Source organism: Oryzias melastigma, linkage group LG17, assembly GCF_002922805.2.
Source record: "Oryzias melastigma strain HK-1 linkage group LG17, ASM292280v2, whole genome shotgun sequence".
NCBI classification, from domain to species: domain Eukaryota; kingdom Metazoa; phylum Chordata; class Actinopteri; order Beloniformes; family Adrianichthyidae; genus Oryzias; species Oryzias melastigma.
The window spans coordinates 12,295,141-12,317,845 of record NC_050528.1 but is presented as its reverse complement, the minus strand read 5'-3'; the positions used below and the strand labels follow the sequence as shown (position 1 = coordinate 12,317,845).

Below are 22,705 nucleotides of genomic sequence, written 5' to 3'. Positions count from 1 at the left end.
TCCAGTCAGTTTGGACGTATTTAGCGAGGAAAGAGCAGGGGGTCAACACCGGTAACATTCAGATCCAAACCTTTTCTTCTGTTTTTCCTGTTATTGCGGATCCAACTTTTTACAATTGTATGTTTTTAATATGGTTTTGTACTAAAATATTTAAACAAATTAAATCGTATGTGCACATGCATGTTTGATACATCTGGAATATGGAAGTTTTACTTAAAAGCAAAGATTTTGTGAATAGAAAACATAATATGAATTCAAATTTAAACAGTATAGTGTTTATAAGCAGCAGAGGGACAACATTCATAAATATAAGCATTTATTGTTTTTTAAATTAAATTGAATGAAGGAAAAAATGCTTTAAATATGTAAAATATTTTAACAACTATTAGTCATAATAATTACAGATTATGACTAAAGATTTACAGCTTTTGATCGACACACAGGATAAAGTCTTCATCTTTCAGTTTATCTCCACTTTTTTCACTTAAGGTTCATTGCAAGAATATTTTAGGCTACACACACACATATTTTTTTCTTTTATAAAGCTACAAAAGGCCTAAAATGTGTGAAACATAAACAACTTTTGTATATTAAATTGGAGCCAGAGCAATAATTATGTATTTTTCACCATCAAAATTATATCTACTTCATGCTGATACACAGAAACATTATTTTCCATCTTTTGTCTGTGGTTTCCTCTCAGTAGGTGGCACCCTGGCTCACATCTTCAAGCTTCCAGGTTTGCTGCTGGTTCTGTTTGTGTCGGCTGCCTTCACAATTCACAAAATTGTCCCCTAATTAGAGGAGATGAAGAAAAAACAGAAGCAAATATTCTTGTCACTAACTTATATTAATTATTAGGTGTTCAAAGGCCTAGATTATGCTAGCAGTGATTGGTGTTTGATGGGTTAGGCACCGATAATGAGTTCAAGAATTTTAGTGTTCCTTGTGTCTGAATATTGAAATAATTGATGCCAACAAAGCTCAGGAGGACTATATTTTCAGATGTGCCATTAGGTTATACTGTGAGGCATTTAAATGGCATTTAAAATGAATGTTGGACCAAAAATTGATGTTTGGAAGGGCAAGAGAAATTGCATACAGCTGCTTACACAATTACTTATGAGGCGAATCAAAGCCCCCTATGTGACTGAAGGGGCTCCAAAAGACCCAGAAGACAGAAGGGGGGCTGTTTAGATGAAAAAGTACTGTATTGTTTGAAGAGAATAGGCTTTCATTTTCCCCCCAAAAAACATTCAGTATCTATTTTGAAGTGTGTGAATTGAGCTTGTCAATAGTTAGAAGGGTGGACAGACATAAAAAAAGAAAGAAACAGATTGTAAAAAAATACTCTTTTGTGAAAAGTCCTGATTTTTTCACAATTTCCTCCTAAAGTGTTTTGAAAAACACACTGAAATTGACATCTTTAGCTTAGTGGTTGTCGAGCATTTGACACACACGCACACAAAAATCAATCTTTAAACCTTTTTATATACAAAGTATTTTGTTTTTATCAATTTCTTCACCATCACATTATTTTGAGCTTCCTGTCCACATTGAAATAACATTAAACAGATTATCTGTCTACTTTCACAAAGTATTTTTCCTAAAAATAGCATTTTTTAATTCCAAGTGTTTTTTTTTTTATTAAAATGTTTCTTTTTGTGAATCATGAATAAAAAATTAACCTGGATCACAACAAACAGTATTGCAATCAGGTCAAAAGATGAATAAAATTGACACTAAACATTAATCTAAACCACAAAAACAGCAGGAAAAATGAAAAGATGGGACTCTTTTAAGATTGACACCGGATTCTTATTTAGTCGTTATCCCCCTCCCTATTTTTCCCAGACACACACTGACTCACACACACCTACACACACACAATGCAGAATATTTTTTTTATATACATTTTAAACTTGTATTTGAAATGAAACAAATTTATTTTTATTTTATTCTAAGCCATTTATGTTCAAATCCTGTACAACTGATGGTGCTTACTATATGTTAACTAAATGAAGAATATTTTTCAGCCTGGTTTTCCTGTTTCCATATCCTACTTCTAAAAGGGCTGGTGGTGTGTAACATAAAAAAACCTCCAAAATATTGAATCATAAAATTGACCAAATTTGTCTCTACTCTACTTGAAACGTTTCCTATTGTTCATCTTGCAGTAAATTTAACCACCATTTAATGCTCTAAAAATGTCATCTGAAAATACAAAAACATAAATGTTTATACATTTGTGAGACATAGTCACATTTTAATCTATCCCTTGGATATTTAAGTATTTACCCCTTTGATCCTTTGACCTATCATTTTTTAAAATAAAAAATTGCTTTTTTCCTCCTCAATTTTAAATACATAAAAGATGTACCTGTGCAAAATTTAAGGATAAGTTTAAATCACTGTTTTTAAATTTTTACAATTTAGCTGAATAAAAGAGAAAAATTTGTAGCCTTTAAATACGTTCGTAATATATTGGAAAATACCCCAAAACATTCAAATGAAATACCTTTAACTCTAATCCGTCCTGATATCGTCACTCAACTGATCTTCTTCTGTAAATAATTGCCGTTTTTTTAAAACTCATTATATTGGATACTACATCGACAGTGGAAAGGATCTTTATAAGAATCAGTTATAGATTTCAGGCAAATGAACACACTAACAGAGAAGGGAAAAAAATCCAAAAATAATATAGAAAAAAATGTTCTACATTTCCAAATCTATCATTTTATTTTTCCTCTCACTCTTCTTTTCCACCTTTAAATTAGGCTATATATTCTTTATATTTTTAAATTAGGACAGGCTCTAAAAATCATGTTGTAACACTTTAAAACAGGACGTATTGGCCTTAGAAGTGCTCACCGTTAAAGATTCCAATCAGCTCTCCCATAAGAATAACGAGGTGGAGAAAAGGACTCCATGTATTATCAAGCACAAAGCACAGCCTACTGCAGTTAAGATTACAGACACCGGTAATTAGGCTCACTCTATGAACAGAAATCTTTGGTTACGGCTTAAAAACGTCAAAAAACGTATTTAAAGTCAAAAATTTGATCTAAAGAAGGTATGTCTTTTTTCAGTATAATTTCTTTTGGCAGTTCTCATCCTAAAGGATGAAAAAATTGTTACACATTTTAAGCAATATTATAAAACTGCCATTCTTCTCATTAGAAATAAAATATTTAATTGTAAGTAAAAGCTGGGCACATTTTTTATTTATTTATTTTTTTTTGCAGAGAACAGTAAATCATGTCGACATAATTATAAGTAAATAGCCCAGAGAAATATGTTGTAAGCTTGGACATTTTGGGGGCAAAATATAATATGTTAACAATAGGTTAACAATGTGTGTATGTGTGTTTTTAGAGGAATTTTAATCTACATTTTTGACATTAAAGTTTTTCAAAATTGGTTTTAAAGATTGGAATGAAAAAGATAAGAGCATGCTCTAAAAATGTTTAATTTGAATATAAATACTTGTACATTTAGATGGCATTATGTGGTTATAGTAGAAATGTTCACGGTGACATTAACCCGAAGGCTGGACCTGTACAGTGACTTTCTAATGGATATAAAATGATAGATTTGAAAGGAAGAAAGGTAAACTACAAGAATTAGTAGAGTCATATATGAAATTAATATTTAATTCTTTAACCATTTACATTTTTTTGTGGAAACACTAAGAATGTGACAAAAGTCACCAAGTAGAATGCGGATGAAGTTAGGAAAAGTGATCTTTACATGAAAAGGAAATCTATAAAATTGTCCTTTTTATTTTTACCGTTGTTTAAAAAATATTTAATTTGAAGAAAAAGAGAAATGCAGAATCACAAATGTGGGGATTTTAAAACTTTTTGAATATTTTGTGACATAAATAAGTGTTTGGCCTCACTTCACTGCTGGTCCATCAACATCAGTGACCTCTACTCACCTAAACACCACATCCTTTGGTCAGTGCCGTTGCCACGGCAACACTTCTTTGGTCAGTGCTCGGACACGCCCTCTGACCCTGTAGAGGGCTGACCTTTAACCCCAGAGTCCTCGTGCAGGGTCATGGGTCGCCTCTTACTGGAGGGCAGTAAAAGCACTTCACTGATTGGCTATCATTGGCACTTCACATGCATTTCCTCATCTGTTTAACTGGCATATTTAAAAACTGGCTCTTTGGTCATTTTTTATTTTTTATTTTTTTGGCAGCATTTGTTTGGAATTGTGTCTGTAAAATTGTATGTTTGTTTCTTCGTCCTAAATGCTGAAATCCAAAACGTGGTGATGCAGCCGTGGACAGTAAAAACCGCAGAAAGATGAAGAAACCCAGCCTCGCTTCAACAGCAGTTCAACTTCACCTCATCTCTTTTCTCTTCTCCCTCCAGATGATCTATTCCTCCCAGGCCAATCACTTGTCAATATCTCTACATTAATTTGAAAGACTGTGTGGGGGCAGCGCGCTTTAGAAGTAGGGGGGGCATGGTGATACAAGGACATTAGAAGGAGAGAGGCAGAAGATGAAATGAGAGGAAAATGAGGAAATGGCAGTAGGATATCAGAAGCCATGTCCATTTCTCCAAACGAACAGTCAGCAGGATTTTTTTTTACTTGAAAACTGCTCCCCAATGTGAGGAAAATCCACTATGCAAGCTTTTAAACATCGTCAAATATAAGAAAAAAAAAAGATTTTGGCCGAATAGGAGCAGATTTCTTTGAGTGCACACAGATAGCATCACACCAGCATCCAATCCTGTGTCCTCTGTGGCTGTTTGACCCCCACTCGCTGAGTGCCGGATGAGAACTTGTAATAAAAAATAATGGTATTTTCTATAAGCTGCCCTTTGCTCACCCGCCTTCCTTTGGATTTTATGGTATTTTGGACAAGAAGAGACCCCTCACCTTTGACCCTTATCCTTTACACTGCCGATCTCACAGGGGAATGACAAATTGTGAGCAATTTTATACTAGCAGAACAAATGTATTTAGTTTAGCTTTAAATGTTTTCAGCTCAAGGTTTATGTAATTACTTTTATGAGACCGTATATTTGAATAAAAAAAAGACACACATTGACAACATAATCATCAAAAGCAATAATAGAGATTCCTTTAGTTTACATTTAAAGACCCACTCTAAATATTGTTTGATCCATTGCATGCCGTCTTTTAATTATAATCATGCCAATTTTATGCAAAATTAAAAAACTGTGTCGTTTTCTAGAACATAGTATCTGCAGAGTGACAGGAGTTCATTGAAGGTTGTGGGCGGGACGCCCCTTCCCATCATCCCTTTGTTTACATTCTCCTGCTAGCTTACAGCACCTCATACCCCAAACTAACATTAGCAATGCAACAAAAATGGCGAGCCATACTGGAGCTTTCCAGTCGTACAGTTTTGATCCAGATTCCAGCTCAGACGAGGAAAACAAGAGTGAACATGGATCTATTTGTCTTAAGAATGGAGTAAAGAAAAGGGGTTTCACAACGATGGTAATAAAGAATTTAATTTTCTTCATATATGTCCCCCATCATGAGAAAAATCCCACAAAAACATGCTTAAAAACACCAAAGAATACAATATTCATCGTAGCGGTTCTCTAAGTTTTCTCCTATTTTTGTAAGACGTATAGCTGAACATTTTAAAAGCTTTGCAGGCGAGTATCGAGTGAGACCTGCTCCGGTGAATATTTAAGCCTACAGGACCTCTTTGAAGTAATGGTCTGCTAAGTAACTTCTCTGCATTGAGCTCAATAGTTCCTCCACACTACTTACAGAAATGATTTTTCTCACCCATGAAGCCATGGGAGAAAAACAGTCTGCATTGCACTTCATGCAAAAAATGAATTCTTCTGCACAGGTGTGTGTTTGTGTTTGTGCTCTGCAGTGGGAATGCAGTTCATGTGTATGTGAGCAGGCACATGCAGCAGAGAGGATTTCCACATTTTTCAACCCTTCCACAGTCTAATGGGTTATTTGTCATCTGCAGAGTAAAGGATTTTTAAAAGTCAAGCCAGAACCGACTCCCTCCCTATCCTTTCTCTCACCCCCCTCTCTTTCCCACTACCTCCTGACACTTGCAATGGGCAATCGATAGATTATTGATCAACTCTCTCTATCGCCAACCCACCAGACTAATCACCTTAACACCAGCCCAACTCTCTATCTCACTCTTTCTGTCCTCTCCCCGACTTCTTTCCTGTTGCTCCCTGTTTCCTTCTCTCGCTCTGTTGCTTTGTGTCACACTCATTTGCACAGTAAACTGTCTTTCACCCACATTTAAGGAGCGCAAAGCCAGTTTGAAAAGTGTCTGCTCCTCAAAGGAAGACACACTAAACCTTTAAATGACCCTGATTTCAAATGCACGTCTTGTCCCGGCCCGTATTCCCCACTCATGCCTGTGTGGTGCAGGTACGAAACAATAAAATGTCATCACCTCAAGTGTTTTTCATCCGTCTCTCATTTTTCTAACTCCTCCTCTCCTCGCTTCCTACATCCATCTCTCTGTCTGTCTTTGTTCGGGGGGCAAATCGATGGTTTGTATGAAACCAGCATATTTCTCAGCCTGTAATGTTTGAAGATACCTGCGGCTAACGGGGAAGCTGCCACACACTTTATTTTGCAATTTATTAATATAAAGATAAACTGCTGTACACAAGTGACTAAAATAAGGTAAAATATTTGTTTTAATGCTTTGTCTACCAAAAAAGTAAAAAAAATATATATATAAGCTTATAAATAAATAAAAATATTGAAGGCGTTTATATTTGACTGAAAAATCACCGTTTTACACTCAAAAATCAAACCCTTTCTTTTGTCAATCTTCTTTTCAAATTCTTAATTCATGTTGGTAAATTTTTGATCACTCCAGCAAAGAATCATTTAGGTGCGTTATTGAAACTTTTTTGATACAAAGTACACTTTTTCCTCAATAAAAATCACCAGGGACACTACCAACCAAAAATGTAAAGAGTATTAGAAATATACAGCCAGTCTTAAAGACAAGATCTGATGAAAATTGTGTTTTCTGTGTCTTTACCATGACACTGTCCTCATGATGGGGGACATGAATAAATAGAATTAATCTTAAAATTGAATTTCCTGAGTATTTCTTTATTAAAATTGTTGTGAATCAGGTGCAGATGCAAAAATGCTGTTGGAAAAAACTTGGAAGTGTGACGTACAAGTTACTACAGCAAGCCACAAGCTCCCTGCTCCACTCTGTTATGATGCATTCACATTCAGTCAAATAGATCCATGAATGTGTTTGTTTTCCTCGTCTGAGCTGGCATCTTACTCCAAGCTATACGCCTGGATTGCTCTAATATTGCTCGCCATTTTTGGTGCACCGGTAATGTTAGGTTGGGGGTTGTGAGGGGGCGTAAGCGAACATGTAAACAAAGGGATGATGGGAAGTGAGGGTACCAGTAACAGTTTTCTACTAATCAAAACCTAGAAGGAGCCGCATAGTCTTACTTTAGCCTTTAAGAAATTTGGATTTTCAATTATAAACATATATTTTTTAATTAGTACATATTAATTATGTCTATTTTTTTGGCACAAACAAAAGCAAAAATACAAAAACAACTTAGCATCTCTTTGATTTCTTTTTGATTTTTTATTTTGTTTACTTTTGACAAAAGCTAGAAACTTCCAAATAAAACATGATAACCTCAGTGCAGCTTTGGGGAGCTAGTAACCAATATTGTGCAGCGCAAGATAATATGTACTTTTAACCCATAAAAAATACAAATTTTACCAAATTTTGCTTTGCATATAAAATCAGTTAATTCTGGAGGAAGTGTTGAGCAAACAAAACATTTTCAGGTCAACAGGGATGAAAAAACCTACAAAGTTTATCATCTATGTGCACCTCAGCCATCAATTTATAAATTTCAATAATCTAAACTGAATAAATTCTGGTTAAATAATCATTACTTTAATGAATTGGTATTTTATTTTTATTTTATTTATTTATTTTTGTTCTTTTCTTCCCTCTTTGTCCTCAGTAGTCCTACACTGCTGAGTTTTGTTATTTTAGTTTGAGGTTGGTAGTCTTAGTCTATGGGCTTTGTTTATTTGTTTTCTCCAGGTAGTTTTGGCTAGCAGGGAGCTCCTGACTCTGATTGTCGACATGGCTGGGTCAGCAGTCTCCTTGACTTATTTTATATTTAGCCAAGGAGCCATGAAGCGATAAAAGAGTCAAATGTGGCTCTGAAGCTGCAGGTTCCAGACCCCCATCCTAGAAAATGACATAATCCTAATTAAAGACCACTAACCCTTTAAACACCATTAACCCTTGAACACCAGAGCTCCATTATATATGTTCTTTGATTTACTGTCATTTTTTAAATTGTTGACAAAATCAACATCCAGCAGATTCTGAAGAAATCATAATCTGCTGGAATTATTTTGATTGTGTTTGATTTGGTTGAAAAGTTATAGTATGTTAAAGATTTTGTTTGGCGTCACCGTTGACGCCTCAGGTGTTAAAGGGTTATAATATCTTGATTGAAGTAGATCGTTAACTAAATGTATTTATAAAATTATATAAAAAATGTATTTTATGGTCTTTGTGAAATCTGGGTCTGTTTGGATGAACAAGCTGACATCCTGGTAATGGTACTTTTTTTTTAGACCAAATAAGTCCAACTAAATATTTTCCCGTGTACGGCGGCACACTGGTTGAAAAACTCAGTAGGGAGCACTGGATGAATGCTTTACTGATGCGGAGCACCATGAGGCAAAAGAAAGAGATTTCCACACATCATCTAAACTCCACAAATTGGCAACTTAATATTGCAACGGTTCACCACATCCCCTTCATTTGTATGACAGGAAATCTCTTTCTATCGCTTCATATTAGTGAAAGAAGGAAAACCCAAACAGGCAAATGAAGCCCATATGATTTCATGCACGCAGGGCTGCATTTCTGCTTTAGGGAATCTTCAATTCAGGTTTGAATGATTTAATGAAAAGAACAATTATGAAAAACATAAAAAAAATAAAGATTGATCTGGTAAATAGATGAAGCAAATGATTTAATAACAACAAACTGATAAAAAGTAGCTTACTTTACATTTAAGCTTTAAAGGAGCTTTTTATTTATCCATCTCGACTCAATAAAAAAGTCTCCAACAGTTTATTTGAGCAAATTTCCGGGAGGACAACAGTCTGTTATACTTTGACCAAGTGTGGGCACAAACACTAATACACACCCCTCACAGGAGAATTGATTGACTATTCTGTCTCAATACATCTCTCCTTCTGTTACTTAGCAACCAGTCTCTGAGAGGATACGGATGCTGGAGAAGTTATACTCCTTCATGTTTTCAGTTGATAAAGAGATGTGAGTAACAAGAATGACATGCTGTGATTTTAAGAAAAGCAGCAATACAAGAAAACCCTTCAAATTATCTACTGAAATGTAAGAACAAATAGTCTTTTTTTGACAAATTCTAGTTTCACTTTGGTTCTTTTCTTTTATATTTAATGCCTAGTTAAACACTTTTAAAAGCATGTGTTTATATTTATTTATTTTCAGGTTCTTTTCATAAACTTTGACACTGAGCATTGGACAAAAAGTGTAAATAAAGTTAATTTGATTTGATTAAAGTTTCCTTTTTTAACAAATATAAACATTTTGCTTTTTTCAGACCATCATATTTGGCAAAACAATATACAATTGTATTAAATTCACCATCAAAGCCATTGAAGTACGCTTTATGAAACACGTTCATTAGAACCACACGAGCGTTTAATTCAAAACTTGGATGTGACATAGAAATCTATACGTACCAGGCTGTGAGAAAAAAAGGTGCAGGATTTGATCGTTTCTGCACTCATGCACCGGAATTAGAATCAAATTTTCAATGGGCTAATAATTCAGATTAAAACACAAACTGCCTACGGTGAATGTAGTTCTGAAAGTCGGACAAAGAAAAAATATTTTAGAATATATTTCAGGTAAACAAAAAATCTCAATTTACACAAATGTAAGGATGCTAAGTTCCAAATTCCCAATTAAAAAAGTTTGGATATTTTATAAAATATTAGTGTGTGTGTATAAAACTGTGCTGACCCTTATTTACAGATTTTAGATTTTGGCTGAAAATACATATAAAACGTTTTATTTTCATTTTTTTTTTCAATCAGAAGAGAAACTTTACTTTGAACTACAATTTTATCTCCATAATAATCTTGTTTTCTCATGTCGATTGTTTTCACTGCAGCTCCCTGATAATGAATGTAGAGCAGGCCATCTGCCTTTCACCAAACTCCCTCTTTGCAAGAAAAAATAAAATATAAAAGGAACAAATAGATTAATTTTACAAATAAGTGGCATCTCTGCAAAGTTCTTTACAAAATTCATTTATAAAATTTCATAGAAAATGAAAACATAAATAAACAACATGGTTAGAATAAATACAAAATGGCTTTAAAAGCATCTTATAATGGATGCAGGTCATCGACAAAAAAGTTTTATTTATTTATTTATTTGTAGCTTGACAAACTTCCAGCCAATTAGACTAAATAAAAAACGTCCCATTTCTGAGATATTAGATTCACACATACGTACACACACATCCAGTTATTAAAAAACAATAAAACGTTATTTGAAAATCTCCTAAAACAGACGCTGGTGTTTCAAAATAAAAGTCATATAAAAACAACTTATTTGATCTTCGATTAAAAAAAATCGCAATAATTCTGATTTCTTGTTTAATCATTTATTTATTATTTTTGTAAACATTCGTTAAAAACGAGGCCTTTATGTAACAAAATTATGAACAGGATAAAGGAGCAAAGCTTTTAGCTTTTGAAATAAAAATAAAAATCACCTTTATTCTTCTTTTTCTTCCAACATTTTCGCAGTGTGAGCTTTGCGCGCTGCTGGCCGGCCTGCAGGTTCAAGCCGTGGAAACGATCTCCACACAAATGCTTTAGGAAACGGCGTTCAGTGCGGCTGAACCAATCGATGATCAATGTATCGAACACTAAGATCAATACCCCCAACTTTAGGGTAAACAGCTCGGAGCATTATGATATCCGGATGTAGCCGTTCACCATAACCCATTCTGACCAAATGTGCCGTTTTACGCAGTGGTCCAAATTATTTTTATTGTGTAAAACGTACAGGAGAGGAAAGCTTTATCGGATCTTTATCTGGTTTAGTTTGTGTGAAACGGGCCTGCAGGTCAGAGAAAAGGTAAAAATTGGTTATTAAACGTCTATTTCTAGTGTCGAATTAAAGTCTTTAAAATGATTATTTTTAAGCCCAAAACATCTTCATTTGGAACAATAAATTAAACAGGAAAATGGTGCAGAATCTTTATAAAAAAAACGAAAATGTAATGAGAACAGATTTGCTTTCATGCGTATCTTTCGTCTTATTTGTATTTAAAATGTTGGAGAAAAATATAATTTGACCATTTTTGTTTTGATCTGTGGGATAACTGCAATGCAATTATTTAAAAAACAAATAATTAACTTTAAAAGTACTGTTAAAGTAACTTCAAAATATTGTTTAGATTAATTGTCATTATAGTTTTATAACTTAAGTTCACTCACACACACATGGGAAACACATTCAGACAAATAAACGACACGACACAAAGATAAAACGGACCGCATCTCCATATTGGCCGTGCGTGAATGAAGCGGGCGGCACCAGCATCAATCACGGCACCGAGCTGGGGGCCTGTCAGGACCCAAGCTACCCGAGGGCCCATTTATGGTGACAGTTGATAAGAAATCAGATATCAATTATTATCTGTTTATAATAATCTTTATTATAATGAACAATCATTAATATTTTAATCGTATTATTGTTGATGCTCTTTATTTAAATGATAAAACACATCTTACTTAAACTAAACTCTATTTTTTGTGAATCAATTTCAAACAGTTTTTTTAAATTGTTTGGTTTTATTCTCATTACGTTTCCAGATTTGAAGAGTTGCGCACGCGCCTACAGGGCGCACTGAATCTCGTGACCTTCGTACAAACCAAACCAGAGGACTGCAGGGTGAGGATCCTAACTTTTTGACCTCCTGCCCCCTCCCTCTCCCCCCACTCCCAACCCTGCTAACCGGCCGGCACCATGTCATTAATCTCTGTCAATCAATACTTCGATCAGGTTTATCACTAAGCGCATGAATGCAAAACCATACAGTCCGTGGGAAAAAAAAGTTTATCTGTAAAAAAGAACTCTTGTGTCTATATATGAACAGAATTTGGGGTGTATTTAATAAAGATCTCAAGATGAATGCGCGTGTCTGTTTGTCACACATGCGCAGGGAGAAACGGTGCAGAATGCGCACGTGTGCAAATCCTCCAAGTGCGTAAAAATCCATAAAATTATAGAAGGACGCGGAGGTTAACAGATAAAAGTGCTGTTTTGGATTTTAAATTCCAGTGAAAAAGCCTGTTTAAACATCAGTTGGTGCCCGCCCCACATTTTAAATACAGAGGCGCGCCCCCTTTCCTCTGACACGCGGATCAACCTGCTCTGAGTGGAAGCGCTGTTGGACCACAGATGAGAGAAGCCCAGGAGCGCTCCTGTACGCAGCGCCGCCACAGCACAGCCGTCGGTTCTGGAGCCTCGGAAACAACAGAACTTCGGTTTCACGTCGGATTGATCGGACATTTTTTGAATCAATGGGTTTGCATTCAAACGGGTTGGTCGTTTTACTGCTTCGGGGGGGTTAGGTGGAAAGAAAAAGCGCGCGTGTCTGAGTGAGAGAGCAGCAAGAGGAAGGACAGGGGGAGCGGGTGGGAGGGCTGGAGAACGGAACATATATTCTTTCGGGGATGGAGCTCACCATGGAGAACCTGCACAGCGTCTCTGCGCACTCCCAGGCGGGAGACCTCATGAGCTCCCCGCACGCTCGCCCGTCGCCATCCCCCAGCACCACACCGAGAAATCTGGTCTCGCACGCTCCGAGCGCGCGGTCAGCTATGGTCTCAGGCATGGCCTCCCTTCTGGAGGGGTCCGGCGGAGATTACCGGACAGACCCATCCGGGCTGTCCGGACATCTCCATCCTTCCATCAGCATGTGCGAGACCGGGATGAGCCTTAGTAACACTTACACCACCCTCACCCCCCTGCAGCATCTACCTCCGATATCCACCGTGGCGGATAAGTTTCACCACCCTCACTCTCACCACCACGCTGCCGCACACCAACGACTCTCCGCCGGTAACGTCAGCGGCAGCTTCACCCTGATGCGGGACGACCACCGCGGACTTACGTCAATGAGCAACTTGTACAGTCACTACCCCAAGGAGATGTCCGGGATGGGACACGGCTCGCTGTCTCCGCTGTCCGGTGGACTTGGATCTCTGCACAACTCCCAGCAGTCTCTGTCCGCTTACGGCCACAGCGCGCACCTCTCAGACGCTAAAATGATCTCTCCGGTGCCGGGGTTCGAGTCACACGCGTCCATGCTGTCCAGAAGTGACCAAGAGCACCTAGCCAGGAGTTTAGGGGGCCACGGCCACGGCATGATCTCCAACCTCAACGGCATGCACCATCACCCGCACAGCCACCTGCACTCCCAGGCAAACGGTGCGGTGATGCTGGGAGAGCGGGAGAGGCACGGCCACGGGGCAAGCCAGGGAGTATCAGGGTCAAACATCCAAGCGGAGGAAATAAACACAAAGGAGGTGGCTCAGAGGATAACGGCTGAGTTAAAACGGTACTCTATCCCACAGGCCATATTTGCCCAGCGGATCTTAAGCAGGTCACAGGGCACGCTCTCAGACCTGCTACGGAACCCCAAACCCTGGAGTAAGCTCAAGTCAGGTCGAGAGACGTTCAGGAGGATGTGGAAGTGGCTGCAGGAGCCCGAGTTCCAGCGGATGTCTGCTCTCCGACTGGCCGGTGAGACAATCATTTGAGTATAATCATTTCACACTCACATTGATCGGCCTCTGCTTTATCAGCCGCCGTCACATTCCAGCACCGATCACTGAAAACTCAGAGGCTTCAGAGATTCAGCACCACGGACAGCTCTTTTTTACGCACGCTTCATCTGTGGATGTAAACTCTAAAAACTTTGAATACACACTTCCATTAACAACTCCCCTTTCAAACACCGACATTTATGCGCCACGTAAACAGAATTTGTCGCTCTATATTTGTGATCGACACGTCAAATCCCATGCTGATACACTATAAACATCCAATAAGCGTCCTCCCAGGACGCCTGTTTTTGTGTCCAACGCGGCGGTGGCGGCGGCGGCGGCGAGGCCAACCAGTTGCAAAACCAGAAGCGGGGGTGACCCCCAGGCTGCCCAATCGATACCCCAGTTCCCACTCTCCTTTTTAAATGTGGCACACCAATCGATAGCAGAGCTGAGAGACGTAATAACCACAGGGTCTCTCCGCTTTTTCATTTAGTGCCGAAATAAAAGCTCTAAGTTTAGAACACACGGATCGTTGAGACACAAATGGAGAATTTCATAATAAGAGTTCGTGGCTTTTACATTTAATTTTATTTAAAATAAATAAATAAACCTAATGTCGTCCCCTGGAGAAGAAATCCCCCAATACCTCCAGGCGAACTGGAGCTGTGCAATACGTGTTCTGATGAAATATTGATTGCATCTGGGTGGGGAGCAGAAACATAGTGGAGTAGGAATAGGAAATTATGAATACTATGGACTGTTGGCGGTTGAACAGCGACGGCCTTAAATATTGATAGAACCACAGATTCCCTTTAAAATCCACACAAAGCGTTGAAGATTTGTACTAAAATATATCATTTATAGATAGATAGATAGATAGATAGATAGATAGATAGATAGATAGATAGATAGATAGATAGATAGATAGATAGATAGATAGATAGATAGATAGATAGATAGATAGATAGATAGATAGATAGATAGATAGATAGATAGATAGATAGATAGATAGATAGATAGATAGATAGATAGATAGATAGATAGATAGATAGAGGATTAGTGGGTGGGGGTTTGAGTGTCATTAATAGTGTTGCTCTGTCCTTTCAGTGTTTGCCTAGCTTAGCACACAGAGGATCAATAAGGCCGTTTCCCCTTCCCAACCCCCTTCTCTTCCACTCCCCGGTGTTCACTGGCTCTTTGCGGCTCGTGACAATAATATTACAAATCTTTCTCTAGTTAACCTGGTAACAGGCTCTGAGAGTCCAGCACCACACAACAAGACTGCAGAGGAAGAGAAAGAGCTGTGTCATTAAGCTAGAGGATGTTTTTTTCTCTTCTTCAGCCTATCTTTTAGTGTCCATCAAACTTTACTCATGAAAGATTAATGCCGGCATGTTCAAAAGAATACAAATGGGTAGCACTTGAATCTACAAAACTTCATTCAGCCTAGTTTACGCACAAAAGTGAGAAAAGCAAAGCTGAGATGTGGAAGAAGAGCTGCAGGAGTCAGGAGATGCCATTGATTGAGGGAGGGCTGGCAGGTTTCGGCTTTGTGTGAACAGTCAGATAGAGGCAGGGTAGTGAAAGGATCAATACCAACCTTAATAATTGATAAGGGAGACTCAGGCGAGCCGAGGAGAAAGGAAGAAGCCGAGAGTGATGGAGAACTTGAAACAGCATCTTTTAGGTAAGCAAAGTCAAATCTGTGGTTAACAGTTGAAGACCACACTCTCATCTTCCTTCCTAAATGCCACAGCAGAGGGTGTGTTAGTGGTTTTGAAAAATGCTGTTTACACCCCCAGACAAACTCAAACGTCAATTGTGCAAACCTGATACCAATGTGCTTGGAGTGGACTTCTGATGCTGAAGTATTTAGGAAGAGGGATTCTCGAGGAGGCACAACAGAAACGTGGTGAAATCAAAGCAGGAAAGAGGATATTTGCACAAAAAAACAACACAAAAGAGACTCACAAAGCAGACAAAGGACACTAGAGCATCCAGCTGTTTATTGACACCTAATGAGGGCCTTCTGCTCATGTCAGCAAATCCTCAACGCAATCCAAGGTTGTGATGTCATTTGATTTTAAAGGTTGGTATGCTTTATGGCATTTGTAATGCTTCTTTATGGATGCCTGAAGCACAACACACACACAGAGTGTGCATGGCTGTGTGAGTGCCTCCACATGCACATATGTGTGTGACTGGGTTATAGAGTGTGTCTGCACTATACATTGTTCAGTCTTATCTGACTCGCTCTGAATCGGTATTGATTTCCTCTCTTCTGCTCTCTTCGGCTCTCTCATATTCTCTCCCTCTTTCTATCCCTTCCCTCCCCCTTTCTTCTCCTCTGACTCGGTGCCAGCAACGCCAAGGCAGATCCAATGCCTAACATCCCTAATTCAGTTCAGCCCTGCTCATCTATCTCCCCGTGGAACAGACATTTTACACATTTAGTCACCATTGACATTGCTGTGAAGCATGTTTTGGCTTTAAGGATGAAGAATGTCCTTTTTGTTTAACATTGTAAACAAGCTTTTCATACATTCTGTTGCTCTATGATGAAATCATACATTTATGGCACAAATGTGCCAAAAAGGCACAGAAAGTCTGCTTTTCTGCCTATAAAGGTATCACGATGAACACAATTATTTTGAAAAGAACTGAAAAGTTTCCTTAGCCATCCATTGAGCATCTTTCTGTTTGCAGCACAATCTCTCTGTCATAGTCGTTCACCTCGTGGTGCTGAAAGGACAGCTCCCGTTGGTTTTTAAACATTTGGGGTCAAACGTTTTAATAATAAATTATTGTATTTTAGCCAATTTTTCAACAACTTTGATAATAACTAAAGTTGTGATTAATTCGTTTCAAGTTTTTGTGAAATTTGTCAAAGAAAAAGTTCCGAATTTATCTGCGTTCCCTAAAAATAAGCACTTTTCTGAGTTAAATTACTATAAAATAGTAATTTATCTCACTTACAAATAAGGAGGAACGAGGTTTTTGTGAGTTGCAGGTGCGGCACACTGATCTTCATCAGATTAATATTTCAGACAAATAATATTTTCCCACTCAAATAAAAAATAAAGGCCAACAAAAGTTTTTGGTTAACTTCAGAAGCAAAAACAATATTACATTTTTGTTTGTTTGCTTAGGACATGAATGAGACACAAAACAAACTTACTTTTCATTTTTTACGCAAAATCTAAAGCGCGTTTTTACGCAATGTGATTTATTTTGGAGTTCATTTCCGTATATAAAACGCTTACAAAGTCTCAGAAAACGGTTTTTCAGAAGCTTGTGTGTGACAGATTGACCAGCTATCGATCCCCCCTCTTAACAAAACACATAAAAGATCGCTCCAATACACCGACAATAATCCCTTTTGCGCATTTAAAGGATGAAGGAACGATTTGGCTTCAGCGCCGCTGTTTGTCTGTTATTACAGGTGAGGCTGGTAGAGATAGGGCAAATGAGCCTATAACATGATCAATACCATCAATAATATCTCAGAGGTGTGACGGAGAGTGATTGACACCAAACTGTTTCTCACCTGCAGTAGTCCGTCCAGGGCGGGAGAGGGCCCGCGTCACCGCACACAAAGCCCGATCTCATCCCTCCGTCCAGGCGTCGACTAGCAGCAGCACGGTGCGGTTAGTTCACCGTCTGCCCTTATGGCCCATCTGATCACGCACACACACCTACACACACACACACTTGGAAAAGAAGAAAATTAAAAAAAATGTACAACTTATTAAGTTAATTGGCCCTTAATTGGATATTTGTTTAATTGTAATTGTTTGAAATTCAAAACAGAACTTGGATACTGCATGCACCCGCTGTCCTGCTGCTGTGTAACTTTGCCTGAGACAATTGATAATTTCTGGGAAATTGAAATTATTTACATTTAAAAGTATTATTATTACATTTTTTATTTTTGTTTGCCAAAAATATACTTTAAAACTTGCATTTGCTGAAGAAAAAAGCTTCAATTGTGTCAAAGTTAAGACACACCATCTGTTTATTTTCTCCTTTGCCTCTAACCTTTTTAAATTGTGCCCTTCCAAAGTTAATATGTTTTTTAAAATCATAAAACTTTACTTTTTTTGTTTAAAGCTAGTTTTCTTAAAAGCCAAAATACACAAACAGCAACAAAACAACAGAATGATCAGCCTCCTTTCAGTGTTTTCATTTTAAAAGTTGTAGAAAACACTTTTATATCCAGAAATTGAGAAATTGAATGCAAATTGAAAGTAATGTCCACACGTTTATCATCTTTCGTGAAAATTAAATTTTGATGCATAAATAAATTTAGCATTTTTTTCCTATTTTCTTCAAACCCCTAATGCATGAATTTATGAAAAAAATAAGTATGTTTTTATTTCAAGTAGATCTAAATTTGAGTAATTTTGGAGCCAAAATGGTTTGCCACAAATTTCCATTAAGGAGCTAAAATTCTTAAAAGGTTCCTTCAACATATTTGAAATGTTTCAGCTTTAAAGTTATCATTTTATCTGCACAGGATACTGATCTTTACCGCCATGCAGCAATGAGTGCATCCTTACACTACTTAAAGAAAGCCACAAAGCTCTTAGAAGAACCTCCTTAATGCTCAACAACTATAAGACAGAGACAAACTAAGTAGTTGCATAATGATGCTGTTGGAAGTATGAAAGAGACATGCTAGAGAGCCACTTGCTTGTCTTTTCAGTAAAGCTCATTTGGTGAGGTGCCATGCAGCTTAAGATAACCTTTTTAACAGTTTGTTTTTCGTCTCCAGAGAGGGCCCTTGAATGAGCGGCTCCCTCTCTATCCTCCCTGTGGTCCTATCTATTGCTCTAGCAGGGCGTGCTCTAGAGCCCAAAGGAGTCTCGTTTGAAATAGACCTATTGATTATCTAAAATATGTAGTAAATGGGTCCAGGCCTTGCACTAACTCCCAGTTTCCACTGCCATATGATGGCGGCTGAGTGCAGGCCTCTGGTCTGAGGGGGTGAAGCAGAGCAGTGTTGGCATTGTAAAATGGCCAGTAGCACAAGCTGTTGGAAAACAGGCATTACATATTAAATTATCACTATATTAGCACCAGCATTCAGTCATTACATTAGGGAATATTGAGTTTGGTTTGAAACAGCACTTAGAGAGCCTGGAGGAGACTCTGGCGCAGTTGGGCCTGAACCGATTAAATAAACGTTCCATGAAATGGTTCTGAAGTGCAGATCAATCAATGTGGGGACTATCAATCTGAGGGCAAATTAAAACAATTGAGCAAAAACAACAAGGGGGTGAAACAGTGGAGAAAGGACGGAGTGATGTATCTGCAGGGGCTCCTGCACATGCATGCAGGCGCAAACTTTGGTCCTGCAGAGGAGAAATATCGCTGTTATTATGCTTCGGTTGCAGTAACAACACATGAACAATGGCCGCTCAGCTGCGCGCACACCCACAGGTCGCCACACATTGGCGTGCACGCGGGCACGTTCATATTGATCTCCACCCCACAGTCAAATCTGTTTACTGCTGTTGTCTAAACCTGCTGTAAAGCCATCAATCATTTGCATATGCAACCTCCACTCTGCAGCCGGATTATTCCTCCTTTCTTTTCCTCCTCTGTGCGCATTCATCCTTTTTTAATTCCTGCTATAGTCAGCAGCTGACTCAGTTTATTCATATATATATACTTATATTTATATTCATATATATTTATTGCAGATTTGTTCCACACTGGATGACTGCCACGCTTTTCCTGTCTCACCTCCTTTGTTCCTCCACAGATAAACAATTTCTTCCCATCTGTCTGTCACAAAGCGCGCTCACGAGTTATACTTCCCCGGCGCGAGCGCACGCGCCACCCACGCACACACTGGCACCCGCGTGCACGCGCGCCTCGCTGTGGCGGATCGATGGGGATCGATCGGGTGGGGAAGGGAGCCCTGATTACTGGACCACGTGTTCAGAAGAAAACCGCGGAAAATCGATCATTGCAGCTTTTTAGGGCAGCAGAACAGAACAGACTCCCTCCAGTCTCCACAGCCAGAGTCAAGCCTGCCCTGACGGTGCAGGCAGGCAACTCTACCGCAGACCCCATGCAACTTTGTCAGCATTTCACATCACCCCCCTCAGAAGCACAAAACACTTAATCTTTGGTCTATTTTAAATGGCTTTATTATCTTCTTGGTGGCAAAAATTCAATTTTCTGTATTGTTGATATAAAAAAAGACAAATCTTACAATAAAATTCAAATTCATAAATGTCAGGAGCAATGTTTGCTCCAAAAAGCATCTGTTTCTGCTCCTCTAAACCACTTGGAAAATCAAAATAAAGTCACAACTTGTCTTAAATGCACTATATTTAGCAAGTAATAGGTCTTAAGCAGATGTTTGGCCTTGAGGAACTCCAGGCATGATAGTGTGCATGACTAGTGGTGTTGCATTGAGAGGAATTAAATCATAAGATGATTTAAATCAAGCCAAAAAAAAAAAAAAATTCTTTATGGCCAAAATAATCTAACAAACGAAAAACTTTAACGAAATACCAAAAAGTCAATTTTGAAAAATTACAAAAATAGACGAACTAAATAAAAAAAATATTCTTCTCTTTCTCTCTGCTCCTCCTTTTTTTCTCAGCCTCTTTTTATTTTTAAGGACAATTCACAGTCACATAATTAAAAATCCAATTGCGCACAAATTACGCACAAGTCGTCGTTTCAATGCGTTTTTATCACATTACAGTTCATGACTAAAGTATAATATTATTCCCAACCATATAATGCGATGCCTGCTAAATGACTGGCTCTAAAAAATGATAATAACTGATGGGATCTCTCCCGTTGTGTCTGCAGCATGTAAGCGTAAGGAAGAGGACCGGGGGCGAGAGCGCAGCCAGGTGCCAAAGAAGCAACGACTGGTCTTCACCGACCTGCAGCGCCGCACCCTGGTGGCCATCTTCAGAGAGAACCGCCGCCCCTCCAAAGAGATGCAGCTCACCATCTCCCAGCAGCTGGGCCTGGAGCTCTCCACCGTCTCCAACTTCTTCATGAACTCGCGCCGCCGCTGTCCGGACCGCTGGGACACAGAGGAGCACGCGGTGCACGGCCATGGAACCGGCGGCAACAGCAACGCGTCGCCGATCCAACCCGGTATCTCCTCTGCCAACACGTTCTCCAAAGCCTGAAGAGAGCAGGATTGTTGAACAGATGTGTGGACAGAGGAATAGTAAAAAAGAAAACAAAAAACGAAAAACAAAAACAAAAAAACAGGCTCCAACTGCTGTTACGCAGCTCCCCTGCCTGGTTTATCTGCATGAACGTGCAGAATAATCAGATTAAGGTTTTCCTTTAATCCGAATCTAAGTGGGCTCACTTGCACTTTGAAGTGACGCAGCTATAACCAAAGATGTAGATGCTTTAAGAATCCCCCCCAAAGATCTACTGACCTGAAAACCAAAGAGAAACCACCATGACGGGTCTGCGTCAAGCCTTGGAACGAGCCGCAGAGCGCGCGCAGCCCCCTTGTCTCCATTCAGCAGACAGCAGCCCAATCAGGAAAAAAGTAGTTTGTAGCATTTATTTGATCAAAACGGCGAATTTATGAATTTTAGTGAAATCATCACATCTGATGAAAAAATATATATTAAGAACTATATTGGAGTGAGTTTTTGCGCGTCTGTTTTGGAGTGACAAAGGTCTCATTTTGCGCGTTCCGAGGCCCCGAAACACCCCGCAGAGGTCTCTGTTTGACCCGCAGTGTGTCCAAGCAGGTCCACATCATCTGCAGCCGCTCAGATCCATTCAAGCCACAGCAACAGCGCCACCTGCTGTCTGTTGAAACCACGCGCAAAGCAGCAACCCTGAATTTTTACACTTAAAAAAAGGAAAACTAAATATGTTTGTAGTTAATATAGGCCATTCACAATCCTCATTGGTGAACTAGTGGGGCCAAAAGGGTTTAAACTAGGTAACTAATGCATATTTTGGTGTTCACTAGTTGACTAGTATGGATTTAACACCTTAATGTAGGTCGTAAGACTCTTAAAGCAACCAGTTAATAAAAAACGTCAGTCATTCTGCATAATATAGATTTTCAAAACATTTGTATGTGGATCACACGCAAACATGCTAAAACAGTCCTGTACATGGGATTGTGAAAGTGCCACAAAAGAATAAACAAACAAACAAAAAAAAAAATAAAACCAATTTTTTCAAGACGAATTAAATTGGATTTGAGAAAAAAAACATCTAATTAATTTAATTATTTGGCTGCATATAGATTAAAAATCAGGTTTATGCGTCAAACTTTTCATTTTTTATCTTTTTTAGGACTACACTGGGAATAGTTTCTTTTTTCTGAACAATTTATTCTCTTTGTGGAGCTTCTATGATTCCATACAATCAGACATCCCCGCCCCGATAAAGATTTGAATGTTTGCTTTTTGACACTCATCGTCAGGCTGCTCAGAAGAAGACTGCGCGGTCGCATGAGAAGTTCTTTTCAGGTTACAAAAGGAGAACAATCAAAGAGGGATGACCCCCCGAGTTTTAAGAGGTGTTGTCCCTCGAGTGTAGGGAGCAGGGCACGACAAAGGAGGGAGGGGGTCTGCTCTGTTAGTGGCCAAACACAGAGGTCAAACATCACAATACAGGATTCTGAGTGCCAATGATGTTTGCCTCTTCATGATAATCAGAGAACAGACGCAGCCCCCTCCTCTTCCTCACGCCCCGCCGCGTCCGCTCCGCCGTCACAACCTTCAAGATGGCGAGCACTATACGGGCACATTGCCTATTCCATACCTCAGAAAGACATCAATAT

The 22,705-nt window shown here is 38.8% G+C and overlaps 1 protein-coding gene across 1 annotated transcript; it reads left to right on the top strand.

Moving 5' to 3' along the window:
* Positions 1-12,567: 12,567 nt before the first annotated feature.
* Positions 12,568-22,083, top strand: onecut3b (one cut homeobox 3b). Its single transcript, XM_024274316.2, has 2 exons — positions 12,568-13,879; positions 20,740-22,083. Exons 1-2 carry the CDS (start codon positions 12,808-12,810, stop codon positions 21,069-21,071), a joined length of 1,404 nt encoding a protein of 467 aa, XP_024130084.1. The 5' UTR covers positions 12,568-12,807; the 3' UTR covers positions 21,072-22,083.
* The last annotated feature ends 622 nt before the right edge of the window (positions 22,084-22,705 follow it).